The sequence below is a fragment of the Hypanus sabinus genome, chromosome 9, assembly GCF_030144855.1.
Source record: "Hypanus sabinus isolate sHypSab1 chromosome 9, sHypSab1.hap1, whole genome shotgun sequence".
NCBI classification, from domain to species: domain Eukaryota; kingdom Metazoa; phylum Chordata; class Chondrichthyes; order Myliobatiformes; family Dasyatidae; genus Hypanus; species Hypanus sabinus.
The window spans coordinates 17358313-17383004 of record NC_082714.1 but is presented as its reverse complement, the minus strand read 5'-3'; the positions used below and the strand labels follow the sequence as shown (position 1 = coordinate 17383004).

The window sequence follows — 24692 nt, the reverse complement described above, 5'->3', positions numbered from 1 at the left end:
GATTGAGGGGGGGGGTGGATTGAGGGGGGGTGGATAGATTGAGGGAGTGGATAGATTGAGGGGAGGTGGATAGATTGAGGGGGGGTGGATAGATTGAGGGGGGGTGGATAGATTGAGGGAGGTGGATAGATTGAGGGGAGGTGGATTGATTGAGGGGAGGTGGATAGATTGAGGGGGGGTGGATAGATTGAGGGGGGGTGGATAGATTGAGGGGAGGTGGATAGATTGAGGGGGGTGGATTGAGGGGGGGTGGATAGATTGAGGGGGGGTGGATTTGAGGGGGGGTGGATAGATTGAGGGGAGGTGGATAGATTGAGGGGGGGTGGATAGATTGAGGGGGGTGGATAGATTGAGGGGAGGTGGATAGATTGAGGGGAGGTGGATAGATTGAGGGGGGTGGATAGATTGAGGGGGGTGGATAGATTGAGGGAGGTGGATAGATTGACGGAGAGGTGGATAGATTGAGGGGAGGTGGATAGATTGAGGGGGGGTGGATAGATTGAGGGGGGGTGGATAGATGAGGGGGTGGATAGATTGAGGGGAGGTGGATAGATTGAGGGGAGGTGGATAGATTGAGGGGAGGTGGATAGATTGAGGGGGGGTGGATTGAGGGGGGGGTGGATAGATTGAGGGGATGTGGTACAGGGAAGGAGTTGAAGCTCAGGGTAGTTCGGTCACCGTCATATTGAATGGCAGAGCAGATCTGAGAGGCCACATGGCTTAATCCCGCTTCTGTTTTATCTTATTATAGCATTCTGGCAATGTGTAGGGATCTTTTTCTCAAAGCAATGCATGCAGGAAGGAAGTGTGCATGCAGTGAACTCAGCAGAAACATTTCTGTTCAGTTGCTGTTGGTAGTTTGAATGTTTCAGAATGTGTGAACCTTAAGTCATGTTCCCCTCACTTGAGCTGGAAGCTGCAGAGTATACCTTCATCTGCTGGTTATTGTGAGATACCGGTCCCTCTCTCTATTAGTAATGGAAGCTACAGAGTATAAATTTATCTACTGGTTATTGTGAGATCTCTCTGTCTGTCTGTCTGTCTCTCTCTCTCTCTCTCTCTCTCTCTCCCCCTCTCCCTCTCTCTCTCTCCCTCCCCCTTCTCTCCCCCTCTCTCCCTCTCCCCCTCTCCTCTCTCTCTCTCCCCCTCCCCCTTCTCTCTCCCCCCCCTCTCTCTCTCTCTCTCTCTCTCTCTCTCTCTCCCCCTCCCTCCCCCTTCTCTCCCCCTCTCTCTCTCCCTCTCCCCCTCTCCCTCTCTCTCTCTCTCTCCCTCCCCCTTCTCTCCCCCTCTCTCCCTCCCCCCTCTCTCTCTCTCTCTCCCCCTCCCCCCTTCTCTCTCCCCCCCCCTCTCTCTCTCTCTCTCTCCTCTCTTCCCCTCCCCCTTCTCTCCCCCTCTCCCCCCTCTCCCTCTATCTCTCTCTCTCCCTCCCCTTCTCCCTCTCCCTCGTACAACTTCATCTGCTGGTTATTGTGAGATACCGGTCCCTCTCTCTATTAGTAATGGAAGCTACAGAGTATAAATTTATCTACTGGTTATTGTGAGATCTCTCTGTCTGTCTCTGTCTCTCTCTCTCTCTCCCCCCCCCACCCTCCCCCTTCTTCTCTCTCTCTCTCTCCCCCTCACTCTCCCCCTCTCCCCCTCTCCCTCTCCCTCTCTCTCTCCCTCCCCCTCTCCTCTCCCTCTCTCTCGTATAACTTCATCTACTGGTTATGGTGAGATGCCAGTCTCTCTCTCTCTCTCTCTCTCTCTCTGTCTCTATTAGTAATGGAAGCTGCAGAGTACACCTTCATCTTCTGGTTATTGTGAGATGCCAGTCTCTCTCTCCAAGTTTTTTGTTTTCAAAAGCTGAGTCATCTTTCTCATGCCTTTTCTGATGTCACAAAGCACGTCACTGCCATTGACTTGACACAGCGTTGACCCAGACAGAATAGTCCAAATGGCCCCCTGTGTTAGAAAAGCATTGTATTTCTTTATTTAAAAGAATGACTCCTTTTCCATCAGGCTCCTGAACTAGCATGGATAATTTCACTCACAACTCCAAACTGATTCTACAATCTGCAAACTCATGTTCTCAGCTTATTTGGTCTTGTTTTACACATTGATTGTCTGTCAGTCCTTATGTATAGTTTTCATAAATTCTATTGTATTTCTTTTATTTCCCCATAAATGCCTGAAATAATATGAATCTCAAGGTAATTGAGCCATAGAGAACTAAAGCTCATAAGCAGGCCCTTTGGCCCATCTAGTCCACGCTGAAACCATTTAAGCTGCCTACTCCCATCAATCTGCCCTCTATACACCTACCATTCATGGCCCTATCCAACTTCTCTTAAGTGTTGAAGTCGATCTCGCATGCACTGCTTGTGCTGGTGGCTTATTCCACACACTCTCGACCCTCTTGAGTGAAGAAGGTTCCCCTCGTGTTCCCCTCAATCTTGTCATCTTTCACCTTTGGTTGTCATCCCAACCAACATCAGTGAAAAAAGCCTGCTTGCATTTACCCTATCTACTGTGCTAATAAAAAGCATTCACCCCGTTTGAAAGTTTTCATGTGTTATTGTTTTACAATATTGAATCACAGTGGATTTAATTTGGCTTTTTTGACACTGATCAACAGAAAAAGACTCTTTCATGTCAAAGTGAAAACAGACCTCTACAAAGTGATCTAAATTACAAATATAAAACACAAAATAACTGTTCACTACACCCCTAAGCTTGGTGTCAGTAGCAAATTCGCTGATCCAATCAGCCACACTATCATCCAGATTATTGATATAGATGACAAACAACAAAGAACCCAGCGCTGATCCCTGCGGCACATCACTAGTCACAGGCCTGCTGTCAGAGAGGCAACCATCTACCACCACATTCTGGCTTCTCCCACAAAGCCAAAGTCTAATACAATTTGCTACCTCATTTTAAATGCCAAATGACTTAACCTTCTTTAACAACCTCTCATGCAGAATCTTGTCATGCAGAATCTTGTCAAACGCCTTGCAAAAGTCTATGTCGACAACACCCACTGCCTTGCCTTCATCTGCTTTCCTGGTAACTTCCTTGAAAAACTCAATAAGATTGGTTAGACATGACTTATCATGCATGAAACCATGCTAACTACCCTTAATCAATCCATGTCTATCCAAGTACTTAAATAGCTGGTCCCTTAGAAAACCTTCCAATAACCTCCCCACATCTGATGTCAGACTTACCAGCCTGGTTTATGCTTAGAGCCTGTTTTTAAACAGTGGAACAACCCTGGCTCTCCTCCAATCCTCTGGTACTTCTCCTGTTCCTAAGGATGAATTAAATGCAAGGGCCCAGCAGTTTCTGTCCTTGCCTCCTGTAAGGTTCGAGGGAACACCTTGTCAGGCCCTGGGGATTTATCCACCCTGATTTGCTTCAGGATAGCAGACACCTCCTCCTCTGTAATCTGTATAGCATCCATAAAGTTGATGCTGCTTTTCCTCACTTCCATAGACTCTGTCTCCTGAGGAAATACAGATATATTAAAAAAATATTTAACATCTCACCCATCTGTTTTGGCTCCTCACATGGATTACCATCCTGATCTTCCAGAAGACCAATTTTGTCCCTTGCATTCCTTTTGTTCTTATATGATAACATTTACGTTAGTAATAAATTTTACTTTGACTTTTGATCTTTTTACTTTGATCTCAGTCTGATGGAGGATGGTTTGTTTGGACAGGGGATCTTTGTGGAGACATTAAATACACGATGCACCTCCTGCTGGCTGCTCTAATACATGACATGGCTTGGGAATCAAATGCCTCCACACTGAACCAGTAGTAAGAAATGAGTTTTGAAAAGTCATGAGAATTGACTTTTTCTGGTTTCAGAATGAGAGCCTGCAATGGAAGCTTTTTGTTGAACTATTGAAGGTCTCTTGGTTGTACAGCTGGAATTAGCTGTTCACCATTACTATACTGTCAATCCGTGTGTGCCGGCCTTACAGAAACACTCTGGTGCTGAATGGGCAGCCATTCTTTCCAGTAACTGAACCTTGTAATTGAATTAGAGCTTCTTTATTCTTGAAGTCAGGAAATGAAAATCATTTTTGCCTTCAGCTTAGAGGTTGTCTCCTCTTTGAGAGATTAATTACTTTAACAGCAAGAAATGTCATTAGTTAAACTCACCTTACAATGGCTCTATTTTAAAAACAACTCACAGTTTATGCTATAGTCTTTTGTCACCAGCTAAAAATAACTTCATAATGCAGTAAAACACAGTGAGCTTGCTACTAATTGATGTAATTGATATAGCCTGTTTCTGACACACATTTTGTCATGATTTGCCCTGCTTAAGTTGAGCTAGTGGCTCTCAAGCCAGTCACTGTCATGAAGCTCACAGCATGATACAGTGGAAGGCAAAATTCTTTCTTCTGCAGAGTATATTCATAGGACCATAAGATATAGGACCCGAATTAGGCCATTTGGCCCATCAAGTCCGCTGCACCATTTCATCATGGCTGATCCATTTTCCCTCTCAGCCCCAATCTCCTGCCTTCTCCACTTATCTCTTCATGCTCAGACTAATCATTAATCCATCAACCTATGCCTTAAATATACCCAGTGACTTGGCCTCCACATTCGCCTGTGGCAACGAATTACAAGATTCACCACCCTCTGGCTAAAGAAGCACCTCCTCATCTCCGTTCTAAAAAGACATCCCTCTATTCTGGGGTTGTGTCCTCTGGTTTAGACTCCACCAGAACTCACTGCCTGTTGCCTGTAACACTGTATGAAGTCAGTCTAGACTCATGCAGCACGGAAACAGGACCTTCAGCTTGACTAAGGCACCCATCTAAGCCACTCCTTTTTCTCGTGTTTGCAGCTTATCAGCCCTGCAACTCACAACACATTACAAGGTTGCACTCAAATGACCTGCTTCCTGTGTATCCATCTAAAATAGATTTGTATCTGTAGCAGGGGATTGGTTGGGCCATGTGTTTCCCGCTGGCAAATAACCACAGCAATGAAGGTCTAAAAATACCAGGCAAAAGGAAGTCATCCCATCCATCAAGTCTGCCCACATTCTGATACCAGGAGCATTATGACTAGACGTTTACTGTTCAACTCGTGTCAAGGCTACGAGTGGTGGCAGTGCAATTCTGAAGCAACATCCCTCTAAATCAGGGGTTCCCAACTTTTTTTTACGCCATGGACCCCTGCTATTAACCAAAGGGTCTGTGGACCCCAGGTTGGGAACACCTGCTCTAAATCAAGCCCAATAATCAGATGCTGGAAGTCATTGCTTTTATCGCGGATAAAATTAGTATAACTCTACTCTGCTCAGTGCACCTTTCTGGAGAAATCATCCTGCCATTAATGGGAGAAACTGGTGCAGTTTCAGCCACAGTTTCTAGTTTCATCATAAGAACAAGAATTTTCCCCTCATGTTCTTTAATTAATCTTAGAGCAGTGGGGTGTGCACTCGGACACAAAAAAAGATGTGGAAAAAGAATCAACTCATATAAAAGAGATTAATTTTTAACGTTTATTTCAGTTATATGAGTCCCTCTCAAAGCAAAACAACAAGTCTGAAAGAATCACTGTAGCCCAAAAGCAAAAAAAAATCCTAGATGTTATGAATCTGAAGTAAAAACAGGCCATGTGATGTTCATGCAAGCAAGAGGGTTAAAATATGCAGCACACCATCCTTACATGTGTATCTAGGCATAACTCCCTGCATCACAGTTGAAGGCCACTCTGGTTTGCATTCTTATTTTGTGCATCACCACTGTTTAAAACTCTCTTTACTCAATGTATATTTACCTTACTAACTTCCATATTCTCAGTGTTGTAATTTATTATTACTTTTAGATCTGCAGTTTGCCTTCTTTTGCATTTTGATTGTCAGTCTTTGTGGGTAGTTTGACATTGACTCTTGCATTTCTTCATTTGACTATGAATGCCTGCAAGAAAATGAATCTCAGGGTAGTATATATTGACATATATGTACTTTGATAATAAATTTATACTGAACTTTGAACTTTTTTTAATTAGGTAGACATATGTTTATTTTCGGTTTAAATTGCAGTCCATTTCATTGGAAGTATAGGTGGGTGGAATGGATTCAGATTTTCAGCTGTCATCTGGGATTTATCTGTCAGGATCTCAGTGCATTAGGCTCTAATTATGTGGAATACTTGTTGAATAATAATGAGTCGTGTAATTCACTAAATCCTAGTTGTGTATTTGATAAACTCTAAAGTTCTGAGAAAGCTGGGAGTAACAGAGCACGAAGTCAGACTATTGTGGACGCTCTCTTGACAGATACAGATTATATTCCTCCCACAGATAATGGTGCTCTTGTCCATGAGAAACAGCAGAACATGTGCCTAGCTTGCACTGTGCAGAATTATAAACTAACGCGCCTGCAATATTTCCTCTCCCTTTGGTGTTTTGGATCATTGTCTAGAAATAGACCCTTTTTTTCACAAGGATGTTTGTGTAACTGGTTAAATCTGGCATGTTTTCTTACAATTCCAGTTCCACTGAAGGCTCTTTCACTGAATATGCTATCCGACCTGTTGAGTGCATGAGCGTTTTCGTTTTTTTTATTTCAGATTTTCACTGTCTGCAATTCTTTAAATTATTATTTTCATCCAGAAGCTACAATTCTGTAGCTCCACCTTCACTGGGCTTTTTGTTGAAAGCTGCAAAGAGAATTTCTAGATTGAATAAAGTCTCTGCTCACAAATGCTCAGTGTCATTGGCGACAGGTTTCAGAGTTCAAGCAAAGAAGTGCTAAATGCTAAAATGATTTTTTTTTCACTCATTTCTGTTCTTCCTTTGCAGGTCATCAGGGACATTCTATTAATAGGGCATCGACAAGCATTTGCCTGGGTGGACGAATGGTGTGGTGAGTTACATTAAACCGTTTTTGCAGATGAAGCAGTAAGATGTGATCTTTATCTCCTCTTAACCAGAACGCCCTCATCTGTGTTACTCCTTCCAGATGGGAAGAGGAAAGGATGAATATATGGTTTCCTTGCCCAACACATTAAAAGCTTTTATGTTACTGATGAGGAGCGTTTGAAGTGTCCGCTTTCCAGTGAATTCCAACAAGAACACTCTGATACCGATGCGTGAACACGTTTATTAGACAGTAACTGTGAGGCCCTTTACCCATCTCCCTCATATTTTATTGGCACTCAGTTCAGTAAGGCTCAATCCCCCCTGTGTTGTAAAATGGCCAATTGACTCTTTATTACAGATTCTATGCTGTCAGACAAAGATGAGATATCCGAATCAGGTTTATTATCACCGGCATGTGTCGTGAAATGTGTTAACTTAGCAGCAGCAGTTCAATTCATACCAGACAGTGATGCAACCTGTAAGAATGCTGTCCATGGTACAACTATAGACGTTTTTGTGTATATTTGTTGAACTACCAAATCTCTTCAAACTCTGAATGAAGTATAGTCACTGCCTTGCCTTCTTTATAACTGCATCAATATGTTGGGACCAGGTTAGGTTCTCAGAGATCTTGACATCCAGGGACTTGAAACTGCTCTATTCTGATATGCCCTATTCTGATTGAGCTCTCAAGGCAGCTGGGGGATTATAATTAAACTAAATAAATAAATCTAACTTTACTAATAGTGATGATGAAACTACCAAACCATTATAACAATAATAATAGCTTCACTTATGGAGCATCTTTTGTGCATTAAGATGCAGGCTCAAAGTGCTTTACACAGATTGTAAAGATAAATCGATATAGTCATAAAATATGAGACAAAATTAAAACTCACAAGTAAAAACAAACGTTATGTAGAATAAAATGTAATTGAATATACCAGATTACATAAAAGTAATCAACATCAATAGGCATTAAGTAATCCTACAAGTAAGCCAAATTTAAAAAGTAAGTTTTTAGAAGTGTTTTGAAACATTCCACAGTACTGGCCTGGCGTATCTCAGTCAGTCGAGTATTCCAGGTTTTTGGTGCGTAAGAGCAAAAGGCCATATCACCAGTTCTTATATGCTTGGCTTTAGGAACACTAAGCAAGCCAGTATTTACAGATCTAAGCTTACAACTAGGGATGCAAGGGGATAGACGCATGGAGGAGCTTCAAAGCCTTGCATACAATTAAGTGTATTTTAAAACTGATCCTCAAGGACACAGGCTGGACATAATAATATTGACGAATCTGCTGAAAAGGCCTCAGATTTTCTGGTTCACTGACATCCTTAAAGGAAGGAAATCGGCTGTGCTCACCCACCCAAGCCTATATGTGACCAGTGTGGTGTACTGATAGAAAGTGGTCCGGGCAGTCAGTACAAATGTGTAAAAGAGAGTGTGCTTACTGGTGTGAATGCACAGGTAAGACATCCATGGAAAAACCAATGCCCAAGAATGTAGAAGACAACAAAGGTAGTGGATACAGCTCAGTCTATCACAGGAAATTACCTCCCCACCATTGGACACATCAAGGAGCACTGACACATGAAAGCAGCATCCATCATCAAGGACCCCCACCATCCAGGCCATGCTTTCTTCTCGTTGTTGCCATCAGAAAGGAGGTACAGGAGCCTTAAGTTCCACACCACCAGGTTCAGGAGAGGTATAAACACAAGTGATTCTGTAAGTGGTGGAAATCCAGAGCAACACACGCAAAATGCTGGAGGAGCTCAGCAGGTCAGGCAGCATCTACGGAAATGAATAAAGAGTTGATATTTCGGGCTGTGGCCCTTTATCAGGACTGGCAAGAAAGAAGGAAGGTGCCAGAATAAAAAGGTGGGGAGAGGAACAACACCTACTCTCGCTGGGTAGCCACCCACAACCTGATAGCATAAACTTCATTTTCTCCTTCCAGTAATTTTTATCTTCATTTTATGTCATTGCATTGTACAACTGCTGCAAAATAATAAATTCCATTTCAAATAAGTCAATGATAATAAATCTGATTCTGAACATACCAGCATCTCAGTTCTCACAACACTCCGTTTAAACTCACAGGGCCCAGTTAGAATATTCCCTTTAAAGTTACCAGGTTCACTGTAAAATGATTTGTCCGACGGTGTAATTTCTAAGATAAAAGTGAACTGGAAGTGTACTGGGGTTTACTAGCATCTGGTAATCTGCCCAGCATTACCAAAGTCCCGTGGATTAATGCAATTCTACTGCACTCACTCCTGTAGTTCTCAACAGGAGGCACTGTCAACTCTGATTAAGAATGGTGACTGTTCATAATCCAGCTCCAGAGACTGGAACAATAATCCTGGTGGGAAGCTCAGAGGTAGAGCTGAGCAAATGCTGTTCTGTTAGAGCTGCTGTCTTTTAGATGAGAGGTCAGCTGTGCCCATGGACGGAATTAAAAGATGGCAACATTTTATAGAAGGGAAGGTTTTTTCTTGTATCCACAACTTCTTGTACGATCTAATGGGCCTATGACATTTGCTGTTTCTGGGAGCGCGCTGTGCATAAATTGACTACTTCATTTCAATTTTCGTACCCTTCTTAAGTATTACATTGGCTCTGGCATGACTTGGGATGTCCTAACAGAGAAGCAGAAGTCTTCTGTACAGGAGTTTGTATGTTCTCCCCATGACCGCATGGGTTTCCTCCCACAGTCCAAAGGCAAACCGGTTGGTAAGTTAATTGGTCATTGTAAATTGTCCCGTGACTAGGCTAGGGTTAAATTGGGGGGTTGCTGGGTGGCATGGCTTGAAGGGCCTATTCTGCGCCATATCTCAATCAATCAATTAAAAAATAGACAGATAAATACGTACATAGCAACGAACCCAGAATAAGAAGGTGAGAGAAGGGAAGGAGTACATGCTGGCAGGTGATGGGCCAAACCAGGTGAGGGGGTTGCAGTGCTGACCTGTCCAATCAGATTCCTCCTTCTTCAGTGCTTTACCTCTTTCACCTATCACCTCCCAGCTTCTCACTTCACCCACACACCTTCCCCCTCACCTGACAGCTTCTACTCCTTTCCCTCTCTCCCCCTCTTCATTTCCTCACCCCCCCCCTCCCCAGTCCTGACGAAGGGTGTCAGACCGAAACATCGACTGTTTATTCCTCTCCGTAGATGCTGCCTGACCTGCAGAGTTCCTCCTGCACTGCATACGTGTTGCTTTACAACAGGAGAATGATTTGATTTGAGCATGAAAACCATTGGACTGAATGGATTCTATTTGCAAGTCAGCACCCTTTAAAGGATAACAAGGGTCAATTCATTCATGCAGTCTCCCAGCAGGAAACCGTAATTAAGCGGAGCTGTTGCTATAATATCGCAGCTCTGTCTCTAGCCAACACACCTCTTGAAAGGAACGTATTCGGGCTTTCCTTAGAAGCACAATGTGCTCTTTTTAATTTTGACATTAGTCTTTAACAGTTATGAAAACCCTGACAACCTCTTTCAAACAGCAACCAGATTTCATAATTTGTGTGTCCTTCACATTCTATTTTGAAAAGCTATTCATTTACCTCTGCACATAATAAAAGAAGGATGCTTAACATCAAAGTTACTGTATATAAAACACTGACATTTCAATCTTTGAAATTATTTTACTTTTCTTAGAAAATTAGTCAAGTCATGTAGATCGTGACTGCCAAACCTGTGACTGCATTTTGGTATGATTCTCCTAAGATGTGAAAAATATAATTCTAATAATTTCAAAACTCAACTATGCCTTAATAGATTTCACAGTAACAGCAATATGTGAATCACAAAGTTCTCCCTTATCTTGTTCTCAAAATTTTATTTTTCATCTATTATTAACACTGTGATTTTATCATGGGAAATTTCAGTTTAAATTATTTTGCACAATTAATCAAGTAAAATTTGACGAAAGGAGAAGAGACTCCTGGGAAGTGGTAGAAGAACATATAAGCACAAGATATTTAATAAACACAAGAGTACCTGCAGATGCTGGAAATCCAGAGCAACACGTACAAAATGCTGGAGGAACTCAGCATGGAGGGGAATAAAGAGTTGAGCTTTCAGGCAGAGACCCTTCATTGGGGCATCATGTAATATTCAGACATTTAATAAAAGAAACATGAAAATAATGCATTTACAAACACCAAACTGACGTTTAGAAGCGATCAGATAAGTTTTGTTCAATTATAGATATTATAGATAAAGAACCTGCTTCAGGTTACATTATTTTAAAAATAAAACAAATAGTTAAAAAAATCTGCTTGCTCCCCAGTTTCTTTAAGGACTGCAATAGCTCCTGGATAGTTAGTGTTCAGACTGGTTCAAAATACATAACTGCTGATTCAGAAAGTATGTTTTCTCAGAAGTCACTGAGATCATTAAATCATGGTATCCCTGACACCCATGAGCTCCAAGGGTAAGCTTTTGGCCAACTTATGAATCCACAGCTTTGGTTCTCACACTGCTTAACCACTTTCAGTAATCACCAAGGGTTCTTCACCATCAATTAGTGGCTCGAGTGTAGAAGAATAGAAATACTTGGGGGTAGTAATGTTTCCTTGGTTGTTGTAACTGTATTGGAGGTTGCTCGTTGCACCCAGCCTTTGAATTTGGGAGACTTTGACTGGAGTTTTGTAAATGGAGTAACAGCACCTAGCCACTTTTATGTTGCATCTACAAGCTGAGTCAAAATGAAGCCATGTGTTTATAAATTAGCCCTCATTAACTTGTAAAGGCAGTAGCTCTGGATTACATCAGTTCACAACAAACCCAGGATTGCAGTGAGTAAAATATCTTTGAATGGTAGCTATTGGTTTTAGATTTCGTAGTATGATGTGGGCATACGTCTACTATTGTTGTATGAGCAAGGTCACCAGAGAGAAGTAGTGGTAGATATGAAGCAGTCTCTTTATTCACCAAATTAAAACAAGCTTATTTGGAAGAGAGAGAGAGACCCTTTTCGAGCAAGGCATCACTATAAGACAAATTATATGCTAAAGATCAAATTAAAATTCAGGACAATTCCATATTGAACTACACCTCCCCCTTTGCACCCACGCTACAGACTCCCAAATAATGAATTTAAATCAGTGTTGTCTGGACTTCCAATTAACTGTGGTCTCTTCCAATTAACTTGATTCATGGCTTTAGGAACCCATCGTTCAGAATCCCCATTTCAAATTTGCCTGAGGAGGCAGGTAGTTGAAGTTATTTGCAATACGTGCTAGCCCCCCAAAACACTCTAACATCTACAAAGCATCACATCTTTGACTCTGCCTTATGAGCAGGGAGGGCAGTTTGTAAATCCTGTGGTGGGGGGGGGGGGGGCAGGATGGAATACCAAGGCACTGTTTCTGTGTGGCAAAAGGGTAAAATTAGTTTATTATTGGGAAGTTGGTTTATTATTGTCACATGTGCTGAAAGACAGTGAAAGGCTCTGTCTTTCATACAGATATTTTCATCAGAATAGTGCACTGAAGTAATACAAGGGAAAACAATAATACAGTGCAGAATAAAGTGTTACAGAGAAAAGCAGACAGCAAGGTGCAAGGTCATAATGAAGTGGACTGTGAAGTCAAAACTTGATCTTATTGTACTAGGGTCCCCTTAGTTAAGTCAATAATCTTATAACAGTGGGATAGAAGCTGTCCTTGAATACTTGAGTTCAAAATTCAAAGTAAATTTATTATCAAAGTACATGTATGTCACCATATACTACCCTGAGATTTATTTTCTTGTGGGCATTCTCAATAAATCCATAGAATAATAACCATAACAGAATCATTGAAAGACGGCACCAAATTGGCATTCAACCAGTGTGCAGAAGACAGCAAACTGTGCAAATGCAAAAATAAATAAATAAGCAATAAATATTAAGAAGGCGAGATGAAGAGTCCTTGAAAGTGAGTCCATAGGATGTGGGAGTAATTCAGTGATGGGGCGAGTGAAGTTAATCTCTTTGGTTCAAGAGCCTGATGATTGAGAGGTAGTAACTGTTCCTGAACCTGCTGGTGTGGGTTCTAAGGCTCCTGCACCTCAGTTATTGGTTTCAGATTTAGTGATATGACATGGGCATATGTACATCTGCAAACCTTTAGCTCTTGACTTTGACTTCTGAGAAGGGGAGGGCAGTTTATAAATGCTGGGGTGGGGGCTGTGGAGTTGGAAAAGACTGATAACTCCACTTTCAACAGTCAGCTGTAGTAGAAGGCAGTGGCAATACACTGAGCAGCCAGAAGCAAATCTGTACTTCTGTGGGGCCAGGAAGGTTACTCTGCTTTTAGTTTATGGCCTGCTCATGTGCCAAGATGAGGCCACCCTCAAGGTGGAGGAGCAACACCACGTAGTCCACTGGGGTAGCTTCCAACCTGATGGTATGAAATTCAATTTTGCCTTCCGTTAAACAAAAATACTTCCCCTCTACCTCTTCCTCAATTCCCCACTCTGATCTTTTACCTCTTTGCCCTTGCCTATTACTTCCCCCTGGGTTCCCTCTTCCTTCCCTTTCTCTTATGGTCCGCTCTCCTCTCCTATCAGATTCTGTCTTCAGCCCTTAATTTTTCCCATCCACCTGGCTTCACCTATCACCTTCTAGATATCTCCACTCCCCCACCCCACCCCCACTTTTTTTATTCTGGTATCTTCCCCCTTTCTTTTCAGTCCTAAAGAAGTCTCAGCCCAGAACATCAACAGGCTGACAGGCTGAGCTCCTCCGGCAGTTTGTGCATTTCGCCTCAGGTTATTATACTTCTCCAGGTCTTTCGCCTAAAGGGCACACAGGACTCACCTGTTCGCTAACTGGAGTGGGAGAAATTCAGTAGGTTTAGCACCCACGTTTACACTGCCTGTTCTTTGGCAGTGCCAGTCAAAAAGACTATCATGGTAGACGGATGATTTAGCAGTCCCAAAAGTCCCAAGCTCCACCATAATGGAAACAAATGCCAGCTGAATTTTCTCCCCTGAAATGAAAACTGGGAATTCAGTGGAGGGCTGAACTCTTATAATTCATCCTGAGTCGAGCTCTCTGCAGACACCTACTGCTTTAGAAAATCATCCACAGAATTACAGCGTGATACTGAAGCACAACATGCATTCCTGCAGGTTACCCACCCAGTAAGGTCATAAATGATAGTCACCGCTCCATAGATCTTCTCATGAGTCCAGCCTGGAGCCATTTCAGTCAGGAGCTGACACAATGAATCAAACTTAATAACCAGCAGTCAGGACAAGGTTTAAAGCAGCTTACGGACACATTCTGTCTGAGAGTCAAGTGTCTCCATGGATACTGTTGCTGAAACTAGCTGTTTATTCCAGAACTGACAAGTTGATAGATTTATTTTATTAACAGAATACCTATAATCTCTGGTGCTCACAATTCTGGATCAGAAGTTCAGATCTCAAGAATTATTGTTCAGTTAATGTCGCCAGTATGCAATGGCTCCCTTAGTACATTCATTTTAAAGTTCAAAATTCAAGGTTCAATGTAAATTTATTGTCAAAGTACGTATATATCACCAAATACTCCCCTGAGATTCATTGTCTTGCAGGTATACACACCAGAACAAAGAAATACAATAGAATCAATGAAAAACACCACAGAATATGTGTGGTCTCTGTAACACAGCTGAGAGCAAGCACAGGCCAGTGGTGCGGGTTTCTGGGAGTTCTGGAAAAGGTGAAAGGATTTTGGAACAAAGAGATGCCTTTTACACTTGCAACACTTTTGTCTCTTGGTGCATTTGTGGGGGTGTTTAGAAGGACACATAATGAATCCTTCAGGGACGTTTTCCAAACTCCGCAGCAAACCAAGTCAGGGGTTCCCTTCAAGGAAGTAGGCCCCCATTTCCCTCACACTTGAAGTCCATTTTGAGACTTTCTAAATCACCACAGATTTCCTTCTGTCCCTTTAAATGCCAGTACCTCGTGGGCAGAGAATAAACTCTACAATGCCAATCATTAGGTGCTCTTTTTAGTCCCATTCCCTCATTTACTGTATCTTCCTTTTATATACAAGATTTTATTCAACTGATTGCATTATCATAGCAGTACACCATTATACAACGTTTAGGACTTAAAATCAGAATCAGGTTTATTATCACTGACTCATGTTGTTAAATTTGTTGTTTTGTGGCAGCAGTATAATGCGATACATTAAAAATTACAATAAGAAATATAAAAAAATAACTAAGTAGTGGAAAAAGAGACTGGAAAGTGGGGAAGTGTTTATGGGTTAATGAAACATTCAGAAATCTGATGGTGGAGGGGGGAGAAGCTCTTCTTGAAACATTGAGTGTGTGTCTTCATACTCCTGTGCACCCTCCCTGATGAGAGCATGTCCTGGATAATGATCATCAGTGCTGGATGCCGCACGTTGAAGATGTTCTCGATCGTGTGGTTAACACTTGAACCATTAAGAGGCTCTAGATGGCTCGAACTCGCAGGGTTTCCCCCACGGTGTATTGCCATACAAGTACCGATTGTTCCCCTCTGCTCACCTGACATGACTAAAGTCTGCTTCTTCAGGAAGCTCGGAGGACAGCAAACCTCTTCCAGTGGTAATATGCGGAGCACATGGAGGTCCAGGTGTGGCACAGCGGGGTGTATTAATGCCACGTAGCATGCATCACCATAGCAACAAACCTGTTCCGATAAAGACAAGGAAAAGTGGCAGCTTCCAGTGCAGTTTTATTTTGCAATTTAATTATATGCTCAGTGGCCACTTTATTAGCTACACCTGTGCACTTGCTCATTAATGCCAGACAGGATGGTTCGAGTATCTTGGAAACCGCTGGGATTTTCACGCACAGCGGTCTCTAGAGTTCACAGAGAATGGTGCGAGAGACAAAAACAACATCCAGTGAGTGGCAGTTCTGTGGGTGAAAATGCCTTGTGAATGAGAGAGGTCGGAGGAGAATGGCCAGAATGGTTCAAGCTGACAGTAACTCAAGTATCCACGTGTTACAGCAGTGGACATCTCCGAACGCACAACATGTCAAACCTAGAAGTGGATGGGCTACAGCAGCAGAAGACCACGGATGTACGATCAGTGGTCCCTTTATTAGGTACTTCCTGAACCTAATGTACGCTCCCTTCGCCACTCCATCCCAGCCAATGCTGGTCATCAAAGGAAACCATGCATTAACTCATTCACAATGAAAGTTGCTCATTGTCGGACAGCTTAAAGCACAGGAAGAGGCAATTTGGATCATTGTCATTCGTACCTGCCTGCCAAGTGCCTTTTACCTCATCCCATTTTTCAGCTTGGTTCCTTATCCTGTAAGTCTCAACATTTCAAGTGTGGTGTGATCTATTCTTTGATATGCTGGAGAGTATTGGCCAGGAGATACCTGGCTCATCCTACCACAGTCGTTCAAGTGCAAGTTTAATTGTCATTCGACCACATGAATATTCATGAATACAGCCAAACTAAGCAGCATTTCTCCGGGAACAAGGTGCAAAACAGTTCATATACAGCACGTACAAGACAACAAGCATGTCTAAGATATCAATAAAATACAGTCACATAAAAAATATATAGTTCAAGTCCCTAAGTCCATCGATGTTGCAGCAGTCTGCAGTCGAATACAATACAGTTTGCTTTTTGCTGAGTGAACACCGGGGGGGCAGCACTGACTCCAGCTTAGACGTCATGGCATATGGCCATATGCCATATGGAGCACACCGACTCCGCTACCTCTCCTGGGCAGCTGTAAATATGCCACACTGTGGCCAGAGGCCTGGTCCTCGCTGTGACCCAGGCCGCACATCTCCCCTGCCGTCCGCCAATAAATCAGCGCCATTAACAATGTCCAGCAGGGTCTCACAATCACAGGAAATGCGACTTAAGGCAATTACTCGCCGTTAGCACATTGCCTTCCAAGTATTTGGCAAACTCTGCTGGGAGCCATCCCACATACCCGGGGTCAGATTCTGGCGGGGATGGGGGTTGCTGAACTGGACCAGAGGAGGAAGAGTGAACTCGGGTGTTGGGTAGGGAGCCGCCACACACTCTGAGTCTGATCCACCTGCACAGTAGTAGATCTTGGTCAGGGTCCATGAGTAGTCTTTAAATGTTTCACCACAGCATAGGAGATAATGGCCTGCAAATTCCTTTTCTCCTATTGAAATGCACTGAAACACACTGCATTGCACATTAGAATCCAGATCAGGTTTAATGTCACTGACGTGTCTTGAAATTTGTTGTTTTGCAGCAGCTATGCAGTGCAATAGATAAAAATTCTCTAAGTTATGATATGAAATATATTAAAAAATTAGATTAAGTAAATAGTCAAAACAAGAGCAAAACTAGTGAGCAAATCACAAACAAGAGAAAATCTACAGATGCTGGAAATCCAAGCAACACACACAAAATGCTGGAGGAACTCAGCAGGCTAGGCAGCATCCGTGGAAAATAAGCAGTCGATGTTTCGGGCTGAAACCCTTCAGTAGTCCTTGGCCCGAAACATCGACTGTGCTGTTTTGCAAAGATGCTGCCTGGCCTGCTGAATTCCTCCAGCATTTGGTGTGTGTTGCAAAAATAGTGAGGTAGTGTTCATGTGTCGGTTCATTGTCCATTCGGAAATCTGATGGCAGAGGGGAAGAAGCTGTTCCTAAAACATTAAAAACGTTAATTTTGTTTTCAAGCTTTAATCCATAAACATGGAAAAACTACACGAGATAATATATACTTAATAATGATAAAAATTTGCCATCAGAGAGGCAGCATCAGGAGGGCCACCGGCTGACAAAAGATATGTGAAAATGACAAGAATACGATTTTCACAGTTTGTTATAGGAATATTAAAAACAAACATGCATTCAAAAGTCCGAGAGCAGAAGAATGAGTTACTGTGAAAGTATAGTTTTCTCCATAAAATAAGGATTCCTCTATTTTGCTTCTAAGGAATTCTTCCTGTTTTAAAAATGACACAAGCCTCTAAACCTGCGTTACTTATCAGGAGTGCCTTTAGCATTGTCAAGGATCCCTCCTATCTGTCCACGGCGTCTTTGGATTCTTACCATCAGGCAGAAGGGATGGTAGCATTAGGAAAGAAAACGTCTGCTTCCCCCACAGCACAAGACGACTGAACTCCCTGCTACCACCCAGGTCTCACCACGTATGAAGCACCAGTAAGAGTTACGTACACCTGTCAACTTGTGCCGTAAATCCACCTTATGCGAAATGTCAGTCTTTTGTAACACTTTTAATTATTCGTGGTAAAATTACATTATGCATTGTGTGTGAGTTATATGTACTGTGTTGTTGCATTGTCTGGAGGAATGTTGTTTTGTTTGGTAGTATATATGAACATGGTTGAATGACTACAAACGAACTTTGAAACATGCCCACTCACAAGCAGTCCTCTCCAAACAGTATTGTTTAAAGCTGGGATATTGATCCACATGGCACATACCACAAGACACCAACTTTTGCAACAGTGATAGTAAACCTGATTCTGATTCTAATTCTGAAAGCAGGAGCGCTAAAGGGAGAGGGAGCATTTCAGAGCTGAGGCTTTGGTTGGGTCCATGTCACTATGAAGCCCTGGTGAAGAATCATTGACTCAAAGCATTTTCTTTGTTACTTTATTTGCCCTTCAGGGAGTTGAAAACACGAACTCACAGAACTGAATCCCTACCTGATGATCCATTACCCCTAGGCAAGCTAGCACAGGTTTTAAATCTGGACCGTGTCACTTATGTCTGCACAATACTAATTCACTATCTAATTATCACCGAGCATTCTTCTTAATGCCATCTCCCCCTGCTGGGACATAGGCCGCCCACAGTAGTCCCATCCTGGGCCGAAGGTTGATTGGCCCTGGGCTTCCACTTTCACTGTACGATTTCAAACGTCTTCGAGGCAAAGACCCTTCCTCTCCCAGAGTTCTTTGGAGTTTCTCTTCGCGTTTCTGGAGCTCTGGGTTTTTTATGGGATGGGGTTGTTGGCTCTCCTCATCTCGCAGCCGGGCTTGAGACCATCCTGTGCAGAGTTATCACCAAACAGTGCCCTAGAAATATTTTACAATGCATTGCACCAGACTGAAAATAATAAGCTCTTTGCCTGGACTAATATCGGTCCAAATGCTATAAAACATTCCCTTGTATGATATCTTGTGTCAACTCACTCAGTTCTGCTGGGCTCAGTCACGACTGCAGACTTTTTTCTTGCCTATCAGCTGTATAAGTGCAAATACTTAATCTGACTTCAATAGACATTCTCCTCTTTAATTTGCTGTCAGTCATCTATTGAGAATTCACTGGAAAATGGCATGATTTTTTTTCTGTGGGCATTGGTTAAAGTGAAATTGTTCAGAATTGAATAGTACTTTGTAGTCTGTTGCAAACTGAAAGTAATTAAATCTGCGGTTTATATTGTATCCTATCAAGGGTGCCTTGGAAACCGAAATCAAGCACTTTTAACATTCTCTACTGCTGAATGTTCTTGCACTCAAACGTCAGCGATCTGGCTTCTAACATCTGTCAAAATCTTCTGCTGAAGCACTGGATGAGAAATTCACAGTGTGGCCCCTTTTCCAGATGTAATACTTACTCTGATATCCTCACCTAAGTGCATCATCAGCTCTGCTTTCCATTGCTCATCTCAGCTAACGAGAGGGTTTAATGATCTTGGCAGCAGCTCGGCATAGGTAACCCTCTGAGATCTAATGAGCATGCTGCTTCCATTTAAGATTACAGTTTTCGCTGTTTAAATCTGTGGTTTACGTTGTGTCCTTTCAAGCTGCCTTGCAAACTGAAATAAAAACACTTAACATTCTCTGCTGCTGATTTTAATTGCACTCAAACGTCTGTGATCGGGCTTGTCAGCAAGATGGCTCTGGGCCAGTACTCGAAGATTAGGAGAATGAGGGGGATCTCTAGATTGAGTGGACTTGGAGAGGGTGTTTCCGAGAGTGGGGGAGTCTAGGACCGGAGGGCACAACCTGAGAGTAGAAAGGTGACCCTTTAGAATAGAGATGAGAAAGAACATCTTTAGCCAGAAGGTGGTGAACCTGTGGAAATCATTGCCACAGGTGGTTGTGGAAGCCAAGCCAAGCCAAGTTCTTGATTAGGGTGTCAAAAGTTATGGTGAGAAGGCAGGAGAATGGGGTTGGGAGGGATAGTAAATCAGCCATGATGGAATGGCACAGTGGACTCGATGGGCTGATTGGCCTGATTTGGTACCTATGTTAAGTGGTCTTACAGAAACAACACTAGAGCCAAACTGGTTCCGAGTTAGATAGGATTTAGTAATTTTCACTTATTTTTTAATTTTAATTCAAGTGAGACTGGGCAATTTTAATTTTGCCCTACCTCACCGGACAGGGACCCTGTGAGGTTTGGTGAGTTTGTGGAGGGTACAGAAATATCATAGCACTCCGTCTGGTGAAGTTGTCCCGACAGTTTTGCCAAACCATTTACGCAGTGGAACTTGGCTACTAAATTAATTTTCCAGGTATTGGGTCCGTCTGTTCATTAGATAACAGGAGTGTCAGAGTCTGAACCTCTCTACGGTAGTAAACCTGTTGCCCACGTACCTGACTGTGAGAATTGACAGAGAGGGTAGTGAGCCTCTCTGAGGAGTTTGCTGGGTGTGTGATCAGCAGTTTAACAACTGTTGTGTGATGGTCAGAGTAACATCTGGAGTGTGATGGCCTGCGGTCCATCTTACCATCAACTGGTCTGCCTCAGCACACTGTGTTTGCTCAGTCAGTAAGTATAATCGAGGCACATATAGCCGGTATTTTGCCCACCAATAGAATCACATGGCTCGAAGAATGAACGGACTTGTGGTCAAGAATAATTCATGACTGTCACACTCCAGATGTTACCCTGATCATCACACTGCAGATGTTACACTCACCATCACACTCCAGATGTTACACTCACCATCACACTCCAGATGTTACCCTGATCATCACACTCCAGATGTTACACTCACCATCACACTCCAGATATTACCCTGATCATCACACTCCAGATTTTAGACTCACCATCACACTGCAGATGTTACACTCACCATCACACTCCAGATGTTACACTCCCCACACTCCAGATGTTACACTCACCATCACTCTCCAGATGTTACACCAAGTACCAAACACCCAACTGATACTTCAACCATCAATCTTACATCTGCCCTACTATTGGACTCGTATTAGTTTGCTGGCTATATTTCTCTAGAGCAAGGGTTTGTAACCTTCTTATGCCATGGACCCCTACCATTAACCGAGGGGTCCATGGATACCAGGTTAGAAACACCTGCTCTAGAAGAAATGGCGTCTCAGGGAGTTTTGGAAGGAGATTTTGCCAGTTTTGACAGGTAATCATTATAGAATTGAAGGCTCCCTGAAGAATGTGTCAAAAGAAATAAATTGCTGAGTGTTTCAGCTATTTTGCCATTTATCATCAAAGGCTCCGTCAATGTGACACCTCTGCAGTTTAGTAAATTGTAAAGTACAAACCACATCAGACCCTATTTGTCATGGACTTGCAGAGGTCTACATATAGAAATCATTGCCTTTTCTGAATATTTGTTAATCTGATATCTACAGTGTGTTTAAAACGAAAGATGTTTTTCTTAATTGATCTCCCAGTGTGCACGTAACTGGCAAGACTACCATTTGTCATTCTTCCCAGAGAACAGGGGATGGATCATATCAATGGCTTACAATACCACTTAAGAGGGCATTTGAAAGTCAACCATATTGGCTTTTGTATGTACTGGAGTAACACTTCAGCCAAGTTCAAGTGAGCAAGACATGAGGTTCACAGCCCTAAGGTTCATCAGTGAGCAAAGTAAGCGGGTCACCACGGTAGTGTAGCTGTTAGCGTGACACTATTACAACTCGAGGCTTTCAAGTTCAATTCCAGCATCCTGTTTAAGAAGTTTGTATGTCCTCCCTGTAAAGCCTGTGGGTTTCCTCCAGGTGCTCTGGTTTCCTCCCACAGCCCAAAAGCATACCGGTTAGTAGGTCAGTTGTTCACTGTAAATTGTCCTGTGGGTTGCTGTGCCATATGGCTTAATTGGGCCCTGTTTCGCACTGTATCTCCAAGTAAATAAATAAAATTAATATTTCAAACAATACAGGGGTTTCTTTATGATCACGGTTATCAATGTCAACTTTTTGTTTCCCGATTTTATTTTTAATTGAGTTTAGTTACTCAATAGGTTGTAAATAAAGTTATCTGAATACTTAAGATACAAATTAATTCATTATGTGCTGTGTCATATGAAATGGGTGATCATATGAGACTCTTTCCATGACTGATTATTCTTGGAAATTTTTTTTACAGAAGTGGTTTGCCATTGTTTCTTCTGGGCAATGTCTTTACAAGACGGGTGATCCCAGCCGTTATCAATACTCTTCAGAGATTGTGTGCCTGGCGCAAGTGGTTGAATAACCAGGACTTGTGATATGTACTGGCTGTTCACATGACCATCCACTACCTGCTCCACTAGTTGGGGGGTTGGTAGTGGGAGGCTAAGCAGGCGCTACACCTTGCCCAAAAGTGACTTGCAGGCTAGCAGAGGGAAGGAGCGCCTTACACCTCACTTAGTAGAGACATATCTCCACCCCACCACACCTAAGATACAAAGCTGGAAAGAACAGTTTGAACTGCTGAGTTGAATCTTACAGCATGATTTAAGAAAACAAAGGAAAAGTTAATTCTGGTTAGTAAGTGCTTTGAACATACACAACCTGCGACTGACTCCTAGCTTTAAAAAGCAAAAGAGGAGAGAATATGATTTTTATTATTGGTATTTGGTCTATTTTTGTCACATAATATTGAATTATATTATTGTGGTGATATTAAACTTGATTCTGATGTACTGAGACACTGTGAAAAGCTTTCGTTTGCGTGCCAATTGGACAAATGACTCCAGGGATAGTTAGTTACATTGAGGGAATACAAAACAAAAAGCAATAACAAAATGCAGAACATTGTGCTACATTTAGAGCATCCAGACAAGTCAGCTGAATGATGAGGGATATTGAGAGTTCAAGAGCTCATCTTTATTGTATGAGGTCTGCCCATGAGTCCTTTACCCAGCAGTGAGAGCACACAGCACAAGAGTATACGGCAGCTCTTGTGGCCTCTGGGCAGCCTTCCACCAGTGGGGCACTTTTGGAACAGCTCAACTCATGCACAGCAAGATTCCAAGAAGTGTGATAAGTTGTTTTTATTTCCTCAAGCGTACCTAATGAGGAATGAATGTTGATCAGGACATGCTGAAGAACATGTGCATCATGATCAGTAGATCATGCCTTTGACCACAGATGTCAGAGCTTGCTTGTAATAGATAAACTCGGCATGGCATTATCAACAGGGAGGCACTCGTCATCCAAATAAAATTATTTAGAATTAAAAAAGTGGCAGAAATACCACATAGACAGTCTGCTCTATACTTTTATCACTTAGACATTGAAGGGCAAACTGTGAGTGGGAGGGTTGGGTGGCAGAACTGAGGTAAGACTGTATTTGGCCACGATGGCCTACTCGCTGTGAGATACAGGGCCACCTTTATAAATCACTTGGGCATTTTTTGTCCATTAATTCCATACTGAGTGCAATCTATCATACTTGTCTGGGTTGAATAACACCTCTACGTCTCTGTGGTTGTGCCAATGTACAAGAGTCGATTTAACCGTTCTCTGAAGAGATGATTGCTCACATTTGCTAAATTTGCTACCTGCACCCTCATTGACTAACCCGCAATTGCAGAAACAGCGTGAACTAATCTTCTTGCTTTCAATTAGTCTTCAGTAGAAACTCAAATGTGTTTTCATCACCTCTTTCCAACCTTTTTTTCCCCTTTTGGGTGGCTTCATGCATTCCTTTTCAATAAAAATACTAACACCCAACCTTTGCAGCTAGCCTTGCACCGGGGCAGCAGCTACCCCTGATGATAACTTTGCTTCCTACCTTCTCCTCACTAAAACTGCAGAAGGAAAGTATTTCCACAGTCAGCAGCCTGTTTGAACTTTTCACAGACTTGACTTTGGAGGAGGTCCGGAAATACGAGTGCCAGATGCAAGTTGAAACCAACCAAAAAATTGGATCTCAAGTTCTCGCTTCCCCGGATCCGTAAAGGATCTGTTGGACAAATGTATGTTTTTTTTCTTATAATTTCTCTTATTATTTTTATGTGCTTAAACATATGTATCTATTTTGTTCAATACCTTGTTTTGGAATAATTGGGTTGGGTTATGTTTTGTAACTCCGAAACATAAAAACTAATTGAAAGAAAAGCACAAAGCTGGGATAACTTATGTATGTTCTTAGTTTTACTTTTAGCGAGACACATACTTGTGATGTGGTGGTGTGGCGATGTATGCCATTCACATACTTTCACTTAAAAACCGCAACAAAATATGTAAACAACAAAGAATGTTTAATCTAACAAAATATTTACAATATTACTCAACTTTTACTGAAATATTAAATACACAACACTCCTCTCTGCTTATCTATATAGTTCAACTCAATATACAAAATAGTTCAACTTATATACAATATACACATACATATATGTACATATACAGTGCTTATAAAAAGTATTCACACCCCCCCCAGAAGTTTTTGTGTATTATTGTTTTACAACATTGAATCACAATGGATTTAAATTAGCTTTTTTGACACAGATCAAAAGAAAAAGACATTTTGTGTCAAAGTGAAAACAGATCTCTACAAAGTGATCTAAATTAATTACAAATATAAAACACAAAATAATTGATTGCATAAGTTTTCACCCCCTTCAAGTCAGTATTTAGTA

The 24692-nt window shown here is 42.1% G+C and overlaps 1 protein-coding gene across 1 annotated transcript in view; it reads left to right on the top strand.

Moving 5' to 3' along the window:
* Positions 1 to 24692, top strand: part of LOC132399127 (cytoplasmic phosphatidylinositol transfer protein 1-like) — a 236514-nt gene that overhangs the window by 185015 nt on the left and 26807 nt on the right. Inside the window, exon 9 of the mRNA XM_059979139.1 lies at positions 6819 to 6882. Within this exon, the coding sequence (XP_059835122.1) occupies positions 6819 to 6882 (64 nt within the window). The remainder of the gene's footprint in view (positions 1 to 6818; positions 6883 to 24692) is intronic.